The sequence below is a fragment of the Salvelinus alpinus genome, chromosome 16 (assembly GCF_045679555.1).
Source record: "Salvelinus alpinus chromosome 16, SLU_Salpinus.1, whole genome shotgun sequence".
Classification (NCBI taxonomy): domain Eukaryota; kingdom Metazoa; phylum Chordata; class Actinopteri; order Salmoniformes; family Salmonidae; genus Salvelinus; species Salvelinus alpinus.
In genome coordinates this window covers 34,751,238-34,767,336 of record NC_092101.1, presented here as the reverse complement: position 1 = coordinate 34,767,336, position 16,099 = coordinate 34,751,238, and the positions used below count along the sequence as shown (strand labels likewise).

Sequence of the window (16,099 nt, the reverse complement as noted above, 5' to 3'; positions counted from 1 at the left end):
GTACCCAATATTAAGTTCTGCTTTTCTGATGTATCAAATACTTATGTCATGCAATAAAATGCAAATGAATTACTTAAAAATCATACAATGTGATTTTCTGGATTTTTGTTTTAGATTCTGTCTCTCACAGTTGAAGTGTATCTATGATAAAAATTACAGACCTCTACATGCTTTGTAAGTAGGAAAACCTGCAAAATCGGCAGTGTATCAAATACTTGTTCTCCCCACTGTATATATGTTTTATTTTATTGATTTTTTTATTACAAAAAACACAAGGAAGGGGTAACATTAAAGTATTAGAACATGAAGGACAAACAATACAGCATCAAGACACTATCAAACATGTATCAGTCTTTCCGCAACAGAGCCATCCTTATGTGTGAGGGTGTGTGTGCATGATAGTGATATAAAATATATGTCAAAGTTTCCTTTTTCATGATCGCAATCTTGTGAAATCCGAACCCTCCAAGATCCCCCCACAGTTCCCCAATAGCTGTCCCTCAACCATTCGAGACCCTCCCACAGTCCCCCCCCCCCCCCCCCGGAGGAAAACAAATAAAAAATACAATTAATTCCATGACCCACCCCCAAGAACCCCCCAATGCACCAACAACCAAGAGAATAAACTAAAGCGAAAAAAGAAAAAGACAGAAGAAAACAGCAAACAACAATGCAAAAAAATATATTAAAAAATAATACATTTAAAACAAAGGACATCAAGGACAACTGAAATCATAACAGCAATGCCAACTGTATATGTTTGTGTGCATGTCTGGCACTATTACATGTATGTGTGTGTTCTTGTATGTGTTTATTTGAATGAGAGTGTGTGTATATGCATGTGTACAAACACCTGCACGGCATCAGCCTCAGGAAAACCGGCATTAGTTGTAAAATCACTGCCACTTAGTGTCATTCAAATGTACTTTTATTATGTTTTATTTGGACTTTTTTTTTACCCTTTATCTTTTGACCATGATTCTTTCTCTCACACAGCAACTCCACTCCCACTTGTCTCCAATTCAACATACCAACCCTCAGCTTCCCTCAGCCCATCCCATCTATCTCTGCTGGCCACCCACTTCGTGTTTCCACTCAGCACATATCTTTCAACTATGCTATGACATTTAACGTACAATTTCAATCTATCGAATAGAATCTACAGGTTCCGTATTGAAGATAAATACTTTTACTAAGATTATTAGTATATTAGTAATTGACTGACCCGGTCTCTCCAGATCTCCTAACAGTACTATTTCTAGGGTCTTCAGATCAATGTTATGCATTTCCAGCCATTCCTGAGACCAGAAACAGGCTACCTGAGGGCAATACCAAAATAAATGGTCTATTGATTCTGTATCCTCACAACAAAATCTGCAGAGCTTCGATGATTTTATGCCCCAAATATTAAAAATTTTGTTGGTGGCAAGAATTTTATATAATCATTTTAGCTGAAAAGCACGAAGTCTTGAATATTGCGTTGTTTTATATATCAACCCCATGGAATCGGTACATCAGAAATCTCTTCCCAACTATTTTGTAATCTGTATGGCACAGTTGTCAACATCCTGGTCCTCAAATGAAACTGGTATACTTTCCTATTTATGCTATTTTTATTCCTCCGCCAGTTTTGATCCTTTATATTGGGCAGACAAACCAGTTCCCTACCTCCTCCCGCTGCCACCCGCCGCCTCCATTTTTGGGGCAATGCTGTAATCAATTGGTTGTACTCTTGGATTGAGCAGACCTTCCCGTACAATTCTGATAACTCCATGAAGGACATAACTCTACCATTACAATTTGCAATATCATTTAAGAACAAAATACCCTTTTCAAACATCTTTCCCATAAATACAGGTATTTTATCAACCAGCACATTTGAGTTCAGCCATATTTGTTGTAATATTTGTTCTATCTTTTCAGGGGGATGAAATTGAAATTGTAACCAGCTCTGCAATGCTTGTTTGAAAAAGACAGATACTTTGAAAAAAGTATCATTTTCAATTAATCGAAAATGAGACATGGCAATCAGCACAAAGGCAAAAAGGCTATTTTTAAACAATGGATGAGCTTTTCTTTTTAAATCTACTTGAGAACCATTTAGGGTTCAAATAAAACTTTTGAATGAGTGAAGCTTTTAGAAAGAGGTTTAGTGCTTTTATATTTAATAATCTCAACCCACCCAATTCATATTCATTATATAGATAGGTTTGTTTTATTTTGTCTGGTTTAGCGTCCCAGATAAAGCAAACTATTTTTGCTCATATGATTTGATAAACGAATCATCAGGAGTAGGCAGCGCCATAAGTAAGTGAGTAAACTGAGATATGACTAAAGAGTTCATCAGGGCAATTTTTCCATAAATAGACAGGTATTTACCTCTCCATGGTTGCAGGATCTTGTCTATTTTTACAAGTTTTCTATTGAAATTCATTGTGGAGAGCTTATTTATATATTTTGTGATATGAATACCGAGTACGTCTACTTCACCATCAGCCCATTTTATAGGTAAGCTGCAGGGTAATGTAAAGTTGTATTTTTTAAGGATCCAATACGTAATATTGCACACTTATCATAATTCGGTTTTAGTCCAGAGAGTACAGAAAAGTTATATTTAATGAGACATTCCCGGGATCTAGCTTAAAACTTGAGTCATCGGCATACATGGACACCTTTGTTTTTAAGCCTTGGATTTCTAATCCTCTAATGTTGTCATTGGATCTGATTTTAATAGCTAGCATTTCGATGGCAATAACGAATAGATATGGTGACAGCGGGCACCCTTGTTTTACTCCTCTTGACAAATCAAAACTCTCAGAGAAGGAGCCGTTATTTACTATTTTACACCTGGGGTTGCTATACATTATTTTTACCCACTTTATAAGAGAATTACCGAAATTGAAAAAATCCAGGCATTTATAAATAAAATCCAGTCTTACTTTATCAAATGCCTTTTCAAAATCTGCTATAAATACCATTCCTGGCTTCTTATATGTTTCATGATGTTCTATTATTTCTAGTAGTTGTCATATATTATCTCCAATGTATCATCCATGTAAAAAACCTGTCTGATCAGGATGAACAATACCTGGTAAAACCCTTTTAATTCTGAGTGCTATGCATTTTGCTAGTATTTTTGCATCACAACATTGAAGTGTAAGGGGCCTCCAGTTTTTTAGATAGACTGGGTCTTTATATTGTAGTATCGTTTTTATTGCTATCTGTACTACCTGTACTATTAGTTCATGGATTTCCCTTGTTAGTCTTGTTTCTTTAGCCAGAAACTGCTTTTTTATTATTGATGAATATTGAATTGAATGACCACTGAAGGTACATTTAAAGGTATTCCAAACAATAAGGGGATTTGCTGAACCTATATTATACTGGAAAAATTCAGTTATAAATTATTTTGTCTTAGTTAAAAATAAGTTGTCCTCCAGTAAACTTTGATTAAATTTCCAATATCCCCGTCCACATGGAAAATCTATAAGAGTTATGTGAATGCCAATTAGATGATGATCCGATCACATTCTGTCTCCTATTAAAACGTTTTGAACCTTTGATGCAAGAGAGAAAGAGACAAGAAAGTAGTCAAGACGACTAGCTTGATTAAGTCTCCTCCATGTATATCTCACTAGGTCGGGGTTTTTTAGTCTCTAAATATCCACTATTTCTAATGTGTCCATAATATTTGTGATTTCACACGGTGATGATAGTTTGTAGAGTGATTACCTTTACGGTCCATTGAGGTACTTAACACTGTGTTATAGTCTCCTACCATAATGATTAGATCATTTGTTGCCTGTAAGTTCAATAAATTGGTATAAATGTTTTCGAAGAAGTGTGGATCATCCTGATTTGGACTATATAGATTAATGAGCCAAATCTCTTTTTCGTCCACTTTCATATTCAAAGGGATCCACCTTCCTTGCAAATCATTCCTGATTATTTGCACATTCAGATCAAAATATTTGTTAATTAATATCATCACAGCCTTTGCGTTCCTTTGTCCATGACTGAAAATTATTTCACCACCCCATTCCTTTTTCCACGCAACTTCATCTAAGGATGTAGAGTGAGTTTCCTGTAAACAGTATATGTTATATTCCTTTTCTTTTAGCCATGTAAAGACTGATATATTTTTCATCTCTCACTCCCTCATCACTCTCTCCCTGCCCCTCCCTCTGTAGTTTTATGGAGATGTGCATGAGAACCGTGTGAATGTGATCGTAGCTAACCTGACAGTGACAGATAAGGACCAGCCCCATACTGCAGCCTGGAGGACTGTGTACAGGATCACCGCTGGAGACCCCACTGGACGCTTCTCCATCCCCACTGACCCCACCACCAACGAGGGACTGGTCACTGTGGTCAAGGTAGGACACAGCACATATACATACATACAGTACAGACTGTACATACAGCACACAGATACACACATCACATATATTGTACACGGGCTATGCACACAACATGTACCTCTCTGTATATTTATGTACACACAGAGACAGATGCTGCACATACAAACAACACACAGATAAACACACACATTATAACGGCTAATCACAGGAGCTTGGTGGAACCTTAATTGGGGAGGAAGGGCTCGTGGTAATGGCTGGAGCGGAATGAGTGGAATGGTATCAAATACATCAAACACATGGTTTCAATGTTAAATAAAGGTTAATTACTTATTTATTTCTATTACAAAAAATGTGTTTGATGCCATTTATTTTGCTCCTTCCAGCCATTATTATGAGCCGTCCTCCCATCAGCAGCCTCCACTGCGGCTAACGTATGTCTATCTGGCCAATAAACTGTATGTCTGTATATATGAGTGTGGCAAACTGGTGTGTATTTGTGTGTTTACGTGTCTCTCCATCTCCAGCCCATAGACTATGAGGGGAGTCGTTCCTTTGTGTTGACGGTGCTGGCTGAGAATGAGGTTGCCCTGGCCCGTGGTATCCACCTGCCCCGTCAGTCCACCGCTACCGTGTCTGTACGCATTGCAGATGTCAACGAGAGCCCAGAGTTCTCCCCCAACCCTAAAGCCATCAAACTGGAGGAGGGGCTACCAGCCGGCTCGCTACTCACCACATTCACAGCACAGGACCCTGACAGATACATGCAGCAGAACATACGGTACGGAGAGGAGAGAGAGAGGGGGGGGAGGGTATTGCAGGGTTGCTCATGTTAGCTGATAATATGTTTTATGATGTTTTATATGTGTTGAATGTGTACGTTTCCAAGGCATTACAGTGTCTTGTTACTTCCTATTGTAATTGTGTTCTCTCGTCCTTTTGGTTGATTTCCAGGTATTCAAAGCTGTTTGACCCTGCTAATTGGTTGGAGATAGACCCTGTAAATGGGCGGATCTCCACCATCGCTGTGCTGGACAGAGAGTCTCCCTATGTGAAGAATAACCTCTACAACATCACCTTCATGGCCTCTGACAATGGTGAGTTGTGTGTGTGTGTGTGTGTGTGTGTGTGTGTGTGTGTGTGTGTGTGTGTGTGTGTGTGTGTGTGTGTGTGTGTGTGTGTGTGTGTGTGTGTGTGTGTGTGTGTGTGTGTGTGTGTGTGTGTGTGTGTGTGTGTGTGTGTGTGAGTGTGTGTGTGTGTGTGTGTACGCCTATACTGTTTTTAGAGCTTCCTGTGTTTATAGTTGTGTTTAATGTGGGAGGATGGGGGATGGGGCTCAATCTTACTATTCACATTAATTAAATTAAATTACAATCCATTCAGTCTGAATCACTTTCTTGGCACGATAATAAAAATATTTTGTTGCCAAAATCCCCCCAAAATTCTAAGACAATCTCATATGACAATGGCAGGACTACTTCTGAAAATGATATGTATACGGATGAGCATACAAACTAGTGCTCTAATACACATTCTCTAAAAACACTCTCTCCCGGGCACATGCACACACACACACACACACACACACATACACACACCACAGAGCCCCTGCTGTGTCTTAGCTTAATTCTGACTGAGCTCTTCATTGTGCTTTTGCCAAATACACACGCACACCCTCCTGCTCACACACGTACGCACGCACGCATGTACGCACACACACACACACACACACACACACACACACACACACACACACACACACACACACACACACACACACACACAAACACACACAGGCATATGTGTGCCTCAGACAGCCTCTCTAACATACTGATCTCTCTCTTCCTCATTCCCTTACTCACTCTCCTAGTGTGTTGAATCACATGTTTCTCTCTTTGCATCTCTTATTTAGAAGAGGTCAGATGTAGCTGTTGATGGGGTGTTGTTTTGAGAAGTTTGGTTTTTGAAAAATGGTTTTGGGTGTGGAGTAATATTATGTATGACAGCATGATTCCTGTTTGTTTTGAATGCTGTAATGTGCCTATGAGATTCTTATTACGCTGGGTTTCTGGCAGTGGTTGGAACCAAACATTTCCAATCGTTTCATTCTGAACAGACCCACTATTTTTGTTTGTTTTTCGTTCCACTGTTCAGACCAGCAAAATAAAGTTCTGAACCGGTTCGAACCACCATTGTTCCTTTCTGTTCCTATTTTAACCTGTGAAACCAAATGTTTTTGACATTTAGCTCATTAAATGACTTCACCAATCAGTGCGGATAGAGAAGACAAGCTAGTTGTTTACATGGGTGATGGACAGACAAGTGTAGCCCATGGCGCAAGATACGACTGAAAATGTGCAGGTGGAGAGAGAGCTAGAGAGGGTTGAGGAGGAGACTTGAAATGCTGGACATCTTGTTATGACATGCATTATATGAATTAGGTCCACAGAATTATACCTAGGAGGAGCGGCTTCTATGGAGGAACTTTGAATGTCCTTTGACATAGCTTGAGATAGCTAACAAGCTTGAGTGTGCAGAGTGGTACCAGAATTAAAAACACGTCTTACCTTTTTGTAGTTAATAAATCCAACGTGAAACATGATAACTAGGCCTGTTGTATCCTTAACTAGCATTGAAAAAGTGAATCCATTATTCTATAGCTAATAAAAATCAGGCTCACTATCTCCTGAATCAAGCATTAATGTAACGTTAGTACAGTCAGTAGCCTATGCTTCGGAGGGGGGAGGGGAAGGTAGCCTAAACACGCACAGGCAAAGATTTTTCGCTTGCAGGCAGACACTGGAATACGTTTTTTGAGTGACAGAGTGAGGGCTTTGCCTAGGCGCTTAGTTGGTTTTGTTGTTGTAATAGATGGCTGGAACGTAAAATAATATTATTAGCCAGTTCCCATGCATTTAAAATAACGGTTCTATTCCGGAACAGTATGGATCACTTTCGTTCCGGGATCGGTTTCTGTTCCTTGAAAAGAAAAATCAGTTCTGTTCTCTGAACCGGTTCCAACCCCTGGTATCAATTCTCAACGTATAAATAGTTCAGTACAGTATCTATGTTGCACCAAACAGGTTGCAATTTTGTAATTTTTTGTAATATTCCTTCCTATCTAAGGGGCCTTTTTCTCCTCTTTGCTTATCTCACTGGTCTCTCCTTCTCTCTCTCCATCCCTCCATCCTCTCTCAGGCATTCCCCCTGCCAGTGGTACGGGTACGTTACAGATGTACCTTTTAGACATAAACGACAATGCTCCTCATGTCTTCCCTCCGGAAGTGGAGATGTGTGAGAAGCCTGAGCCCAACGCCATCAACATCACCGCCAGCGACCCCGATCTGACCCCTAACGCCGGCCCCTTTGCCTTCGAACTGGCCAACCGGCCAGCAGACGCACGACGAAACTGGACCCTCACACGCCTCAATGGTTAGTGTTTTATCTTTCCTGTCTTTCTTCCACTCCCTGTCACTACATTACTCTATTGCCCTCAATGAAATTCAGAAATGCTTTATTGCCATGACAAAATAACTTGTTCAAAATTGTTCCCCATCTCGCTATGTCTCTTTCTTTCTTTCACCTTCCCTATATTACTCTCTCTCAATTCAATTCAATATACTGACATGTAAAGTCTTAATTGACATGAAAAGTAAAACACTTACATTGCCAAAGTAAACACTTAAGCTGAGTGTACAAAACGTTAGGAACACCTGTTCTTTCCATGACAAAGACTGACCAGGTGAAACCGGATGAAAGCTATGATCCCTTATTGATGTCACTTCTTAAATCCACTTCAATCAATGTAGATGAATGGGAGGAGACAGGTTAAAGAAGTATTTATAAGCCTTGAGACAATTGAGACATGGCTTGTGAATGTATGCCATTCAGAGGGTGAATGTGCAAGACAAAAGATTTAATGCCTTTGAACGGGGTATGGTAGTAGGTGCCGGCTTGAGCGTGTCAAGAACTGGAACGATGCTGGGTTTTTCACGCTCAACAGTTTCTTGTGTGTATCAAGAATGGTCCACCACCCAAAGGACATCCAGCCAACTTGACACAACTGTAGGAAGCATTTGAGTCAACATGGGCCAGCATCCCTGTCGAATGCTTTTGACTTCTTGTAGAGTCCATGTCCTGATGAATTGAGGCTGTTCTGAGGTCAAAAGGGGGTGCAACTCAATATTAGGAAGGCGTTCCTAATGTTATGTACACTTAGTGTATAACAACGATGGTCAAATAAGACAGAAATATACTAGACTGTTAGTGATAAAGCAATAATAATGTATTGTTAATAGTGATAATAATATTAACAGCAATTACAACAAATAATAATAATGAGAATAATAAAAAATAAAACCTGTAGCCTTCTAGTGGTAACCTGACTTCTAGACTTCTAGTGGTAACCTGACTTCTAGTGGTAACCTGACTTCTAGACTTCTAGTGGTAACCTGACTTCTAGTGGTAACCTGACTTCTAGACTTCTTGTGGTAACCTGACTTCTAGTGGTAACCTGACTTCTAGTGGTAACCTGACTTCTAGTGGTAACCTGACTTCTAGACTTCTAGTGGTAACCTGACTTCTAGTGGTAACCTGACTTCTAGTGGTAACCTGACTTCTAGTGGTAACCTGACTTCTAGTGGTAACCTGACTTCTAGACTTCTAGTGGTAACCTGACTTCTAGTGGTAACCTGACTTCTAGTGGTAACCTGACTTCTAGACTTCTAGTGGTAACCTGACTTCTAGTGGTAACCTGACTTCTAGTGGTAACCTGACTTCTAGACTTCTAGTGGTAACCTGACTTCTAGTGGTAACCTGACTTCTAGTGGTAACCTGACTTCTAGTGGTAACCTGACTTCTAGACTTCTAGTGGTAACCTGACTTCTAGTGGTAACCTGACTTCTAGACTTCTAGTGGTAACCTGACTTCTAGTGGTAACCTGACTTCTAGTGGTAACCTGACTTCTAGACTTCTAGTTGTAACCTGACTTCTAGTGGTAACCTGACTTCTAGTGGTAACCTGACTTCTAGACTTCTAGTGGTAACCTGACTTCTAGTGGTAACCTGACTTCTAGTGGTAACCTGACTTCTAGACTTCTAGTGGTAACCTGACTTCTAGACTTCTAGTGGTAACCTGACTTCTAGACTTCTAGTGGTAACCTGACTTCTAGTGGTAACCTGACTTCTAGACTTCTTGTGGTAACCTGACTTCTAGTGGTAACCTGACTTCTAGACTTCTAGTGGTAACCTGACTTCTAGTGGTAACCTGACTTCTAGACTTCTTGTGGTAACCTGACTTCTAGTGGTAACCTGACTTCTAGTGGTAACCTGACTTCTAGACTTCTTGTGGTAACCTGACTTCTAGTGGTAACCTGACTTCTAGACTTCTAGTGGTAACCTGACTTCTAGTGGTAACCTGACTTCTAGACTTCTTGTGGTAACCTGACTTCTAGTGGTAACCTGACTTCTAGACTTCTAGTGGTAACCTGACTTCTCTCTCTGTCTCTCTTTTTCTCTCTCCCTCATTCCCTGTCTATCCCGTCTCTTTATTTCTCTCTTACTCCCCCCCCCTCTCTCTCTCTCTCTCTCTCTCTCTCTCTCTCTCTCTCTCTCTCTCTCTCTCTCTCTCTCTCTCTCTCTCTCTCTCTCTCTCTCTCTCTCTCTCTCTCTCTCTCTCTCTCTCTCTCTCTCTCTCTCTCTCTCTCTCTCTCTCTCTCTCTCTCTCTCTCTCTCAATCCCAGGTGAATATGCTCAGATCAGGCTGCGGATAGGTTTTCTGGAGAGTGGTATCTACGAGGTTCCAATCATCATCACAGACTCAGGCAACCTGCCCATGTCCAATACATCCTACCTGAGGGTCAAGGTGTGTCAGTGTGATCACCATGGAGATTGTGTGGACATGGAACGCATCATCGCAGCAGGCCTGGGCACTGGAGCCATCATCGCCATCCTCATCTGTATCATCATAATGCTAGGTCAGTCAGGTTGTATGCAGGCACACACACATCTTATAGCTACAGAACATAATCTATGTACAGTACCAGTCAAAAGTTTGGACACACCTACTCATTCCAGGGTTTTTCTTTATTTGTACTATTTCTACATTGTAGAATAATAGTGAAGACATCAAAACTATGAAATAACACATATGGAATCATGTAGTAACCAAAAAAGTGTTAAACAAATCAAAATATATTTTCAGCATACGTGGGAACTCTTTCAAGACTGTTGGAAAAGTATTCCAGGTGACTACCACATGAAGTTGGTTGAGAGAATGCCAAGAGTGTGCCAAGCTGTCATCAAGGCAAAGGGTTGCTACTTTGAAGAATCTCAAATATGAAATATATTTAATTCGTTTAACACTTTTTTGGTTTCTGCATGATTTCATATGTGTTATTTCATAGTTTTGATGACTTCACTATTGTTTACAATGTAGAAAATAGTAAAAATAAAGAAAAACCCTGGAATGAGTTGGTGTGTCCAAACTTTTGACTGGTACTGTAAACGTTTGGCCACCCTGCTGCTCCTCCCAGACAGCAGCTACAGTAGATTACAGTAGCTACATTAAAAGCTATCCTTAAATCCGCCTTCCCCAAACTTAAGCACCCCCCTTTAGGAGATAAGTACCCCTCCCCCACTGCATAGAACCCTCCTCACGACAGCCTCTTGACAGCCCTCCACCACCATCCTCCCCCAGCCTCGCCCACCTCCCCACCCCCTCCTCTCAGTCAATCTCTGAAAATCCGCCCAGATTATGTGGATCAAACCAGGCAATCACTGATCAAGCTCCCGTCAAGCTTTAAAACTACTCCCCTGATTCTCTTTACATGGCAGAGAAATATGGTTGAATTAAAACTAAAACTGCATATCGTCTGTTTATAGGTATTCATTCTTACCTTCTTTCTATTTACTTCTACACTGCCCCTGCCTCCTTCCCCCTCTTTCTTCTTCCCCCTTTTTCTTCTTCCCCCTCTTTCTTCTCCCCCCCCTCATTTCTCTCTCTCGGTTAAGCAAATGTAGTGTAAATGGGGCCTTTGATGCAATGTGCACTAGTGCTGATATCACATTTAAACTGATCAAATTAAATGGTGGTGAAGTTCTAATTATCCACCCCCCTCTCTCTCTCTCTCCATCTCTCTCTCCATCTCTCTCTCTCTCTCTCTCTCTCTCTCTCTCTCTCTCTCTCTCTCTCTCTCTCTCTCTCTCTCTCTCTCTCTCTCTCTCTCTCTCTCTCTCTCTCTCTCTCTCTCTCTCTCTCTCTCTCTCTCTCTCTCTCTGTCTGTCTCTGTAGTGATGGTGTTGTTCTTTGTGATGTGGATGAAGAGGAGGGATAAGGAACGTCAGGCCAAGCAGCTGCTGATCGACCCGGAGGACGATGTCAGAGACAACATACTGAAGTATGACGAAGAGGGAGGAGGAGAGGAGGACCAGGTAGAGTAAGCACACAAACACAGATGGACGCACACACTGATGGACGGACTCACACACATACACAGGAGTACCAGGTACACGCACACATGTATGAACACACGCACGCACAATTATCACGCTGATAGCATTAGCATAATGGTAGCATAGCCACACAGACACACAGATACACACACACACACCGAGGGACTGTAACATTGGCGGTTGTAGGACCTAACCAACCAGTCATTGGATATTAATTGAGCTCTGAGAGGGGGTGATAAACATTTATCGCCATGGTGATGGCATGGGAGGTAGGGGTTAGGGCGAGAGGCCATCTTTCACTGCGATGGATGGTACTCCCCTCCCTCCCGCTGTTGCATCGGGGAATCGGCAGTGCTGGGAAATTAACTGTTGGAGAGTGGATTGGCTAGTTCCCCATGATCACCCCCCCTGCTGTGGGATGGATTAGTAATGTCTGTCTGGAACTCCTAGTAGGGAGGGGTTATGGGGCATGGCTAGGCCGGGGACAGCTACAGGAGCAGTCACGCGGTCTGGCTCTCTGGTGCTACACTGAGGCCAATGGCGGAGGTTGCATCCCTATGGGTTCTGGTCAAAAGTAGTGCACTATAAACGTATTAGGATGTAATTTGGCCTCTCTGACACAAAGACAGCCAGGCATACAGTTACAGTACAGCCTCTCAAATGAAAAACACGCACCCTCACTGCACATGTTACGTTTTGAAGTGGTAATACAATTTCATCAGATTTTTGTGAACCTAGCCTGCCATCCTGGTATCAAAGATTGAGCATGGCAAGCAGTGACAAAGCCCAGCTATTTTTCTCCAGTTACAATGGCTCCTTGGATGGCTGTAGAGATGGCTGTGGCTGCATCCCAAATGGCACCCTATTCCATATACAATGCCATACTTTTGACCAGAGCCTATGGGCACTGATCAAAGATAGTGCAGAATAAAGAGAATGCCATTGGGGACTCAGCCTGGTCCTCTTCTCCTCTGTCTGGAAAATAACAATATAACCAAGGCCAGGGACAAACCCATCTGTATTTATCCCACCATTTCCTCTCCTCCTCTCCTGTTCTCTCTGTCCTTCATGTTATTGTGGCATTCACAGCTCTCCCCTGAAATCGTTTCAGTGGTTAGCTATTGCAGTGAACAATGTCCAAGGTGGTTACATGACCAGGTTTTATTGTCCCTGAAAAGGGTCATTTAGTCCATCTCCCCTGGAGATTGATGTTTCATCATGTGTTTCCGGATGATTCATCAATGAATCAGACACTCCATTCAAAAGTAGAAAGGATCAGAGGACATATCTCTTAACCTTCTATCTCTCTTTCTCTCTCTCTCGCTCTCTATCTCTCTCTCTCGCTCTCTCTGTCTCACTCACTCTGGTTCCAACCGCCGTTTCTTTGTGAGACACATGGTAGGGGAACGGATGATCGCCACATTTGTAGTACCCACCGTGAACTACTATTCCTCTCTATCCCTCTCTCCCTCCACACCCCTCTCTCCTCCCTCCCTCTCTCCCTCCCTCAACCCTCTCTCTCTTTTCCCCACATCTCTCTATCCCCAACTATCCAGGACTATGACCTGAGCCAGCTGCAGCAGCCCGATGCTTTGGAGCCAGAGATGGTAAAGGTGGGAATCAGGCGTATGGACGAGAGACCCCTCCACCAGGACCACCTGTACCCCCTCCGCTCTGCTGCACCCCACCCAGGAGATATAGGAGACTTCATCCATGAGGTAGTTATGGAGTGTGTGTGTTTTTTCTGTTGGGGGAGTGGGTGTTGTGTGTGTGTGTGTGTGTGTGTGTGTGTGTGTGTGTGTGTGTGTGTGTGTGTGTGTGTGTGTGTGTGTGTGTGTGTGTGTGTGTGTGTGTGTGTGTGTGTGTGTGTGTGTGTGTGTGTGTGTGTGTGTGTGTGTGTGTGTGTGTGTGTGATCATTAGTGTGCTTGCTTGCATGTGTGTCATTGTGTGAAACTGTGTGTGTGAAACTATGTGTATGAGATTGTGTTTATGCTTGTGTGTGCGTGACTGTGTGACTGTGTGTGTGTGTGTGACTCACTGTGTGACACAGAAAGAGAGGGAGCATCCCTGTCTCTATGTGTAATTCTTAATTAGCTTTTCTAACAGTGCAGATTAGCGTGGTACAGACATGGGCAGGCCCGGCTGGCTATTTTAAGGTTTAGTTTAGCTACTCTTCCTGGGGTCCACATGAAACATACACATACATGACAAAGTACAGAACAGCTATACACAAGAACATGAGCTATTACATTACATTCAAAATAAAATAAAAAGTTAAATATTGGAAAGGCACCAAGAGACAAATAAAAAATACTATTTAGACACTATCATATTGTATAAACATATTCTTATTCTTACCCATTCACCTTTCCCACATGTTGTTACATTACAGCCTTATTCTAAAATTGATTCAATTTGTGTTTTTTTCCCTCATCAATCTACACACAATACCCCATATTGACGAAGCAAAAACATTTTTGCAAAACAAACTGAAATATAACATTTACATAACTATTCAGACCCTTTAATCAGTACTTTGTTGAAGTACCTTTGGCAGCGATTACAGACTCGAGTCTCCTTGGGTGTGATGCTACAAGCTTGGCACACCTGTATTTGAGGAGTTTCTCCCATTCTTCTCTGCAGATCCTCTCAAGTTCTGTCAGGTTGGATGGGGAGCGTTGCTGCACAGCTATTTTAAGGTCTCTCCAGAGATGTTTAATCTGGTTCAAGTCCGGGCTCTGGGTGGGCCACTCAAGGACATTCAGAGACTTTTCCCGAAGCCACTCCTGAATTGTCTTGGCTGTGTGCTTAAGTCTGAGGTCCTGAGCGCACTGGAGCAGGTTTTCATCAAGGATTTTTCTGTACTTTGCTCTGTTCATCTTTCCCTCGATCCTGACTAGTCTCCCAGAGATACGAATAAAGGCATTTAGCTACACCCGCAATAACATCTGCTAAATATGTGTATGCGACCAATAAAATTAGATGTGACTACTTCTCTTCTAGTTTTTTAAGAAACATTTATGTGTTGAAATGCCCAACCACTTGAATAATCTATTTGCATTCAGTGATTTTGGTAAGTATTCAGGCCTAGCGGTTAGAGCGTTGGGCCATTAACCGAAAGATTGCTGGATCGAATCCCTGAGCTGACAAGGTAAAAATCTGTCGTTCTGCCCCTGAGCAAGGCAGTTAACCCACTGTTCCCCGGGCACCGAAGATGTGGATATCGATTAAGGCAGCCCCCTGCACCTCTCTGATTCAGAGGGGTTGGGTTAAATGCGGAAGACACATTTCAGTTGAATGCATTCAGTTGTACAACTGACTAGGTATCCCCCTTTCCCTTTCCAACAGTGCAGTAATATCTAACAGTACACAATCTATTAAGACATGTTAAAACATGAGGACAAGCAACATCGGATTCTGGGAGTATGTATATATATATTTTCTTTATTTTTACTATTTTCTAGTAAACAGAAGATAGCCCTATTTCGTAAAATACCAATTCCATATTATGGAAAGAACAGCTCAAATAAGCAAAGAGAAACGACAGTCCATCATTACTTACGACATGAAGGTCAGTCAATCCGGGAAATTTCAAGAACTGAAAGTTTCGTCAAGTGCAGTGTCGTGTCTTTACTATCATTAAATTGAAGACTTCGTTTTTATCAAAGATTCCTGTAATTAGTATTACGCGATTAAACTGAATAATCATGTAACTGTAATTAACTAGGAAGTCGGGGCACCAAGGAAAATATTCAGATCACAAAGTTATAATTTCCCAATATAACCTTTCAGATATTTTCATATCTGATCAATAGTCTTCTTAATTAATTAATTATTTACTTTACCTCACGTTAGTCTCATTCCAAACGTCGTAAATTGTTGGTTACCTTTGTCCTCCCGTGATTGAGAGAAACATGGTCTGGTGATAATTTCTCAAAGTTGGGTTTTATTCGGAATTGCAGAAAAGGGGCTGTCCCAGGATGCCTGACCCTAACTGGGCTCAGGGGCGGTCCTCTGATTTAGTTCAAATCAAAAGGGAATTGGATTTTCCTTCATTAAACAGTCCAAAATCATATTACACAATTTTACAAACAGTATCATACTCATTCATATTATACAACAATTAGATGTAAACCTCATATCTGAGGCTATTATATAAACAGCGTTATGGTAATGTGGCCGCACCATCTCCCATGAGCTTCCCCAAGTTGTAACAAACAGACCAGTTCGTAGCTGGATTCTTCACCGATCTTTTATACTTTCTCCGGAACATGAAATTTGTTCGTACC

At 41.5% G+C, this 16,099-nt stretch overlaps 1 protein-coding gene across 1 annotated transcript in view; it reads left to right on the top strand.

Moving 5' to 3' along the window:
- cdh2 (cadherin 2, type 1, N-cadherin (neuronal)) overlaps positions 1 to 16,099 on the top strand; it is a 76,278-nt gene that overhangs the window by 49,863 nt on the left and 10,316 nt on the right. Inside the window, exons 9-15 of the mRNA XM_071346012.1 lie at positions 4,191 to 4,376; positions 4,886 to 5,139; positions 5,313 to 5,455; positions 7,557 to 7,790; positions 10,099 to 10,332; positions 11,649 to 11,788; positions 13,366 to 13,527. Of these exons, the coding sequence (XP_071202113.1) occupies positions 4,191 to 4,376; positions 4,886 to 5,139; positions 5,313 to 5,455; positions 7,557 to 7,790; positions 10,099 to 10,332; positions 11,649 to 11,788; positions 13,366 to 13,527 (1,353 nt within the window). The remainder of the gene's footprint in view (positions 1 to 4,190; positions 4,377 to 4,885; positions 5,140 to 5,312; positions 5,456 to 7,556; positions 7,791 to 10,098; positions 10,333 to 11,648; positions 11,789 to 13,365; positions 13,528 to 16,099) is intronic.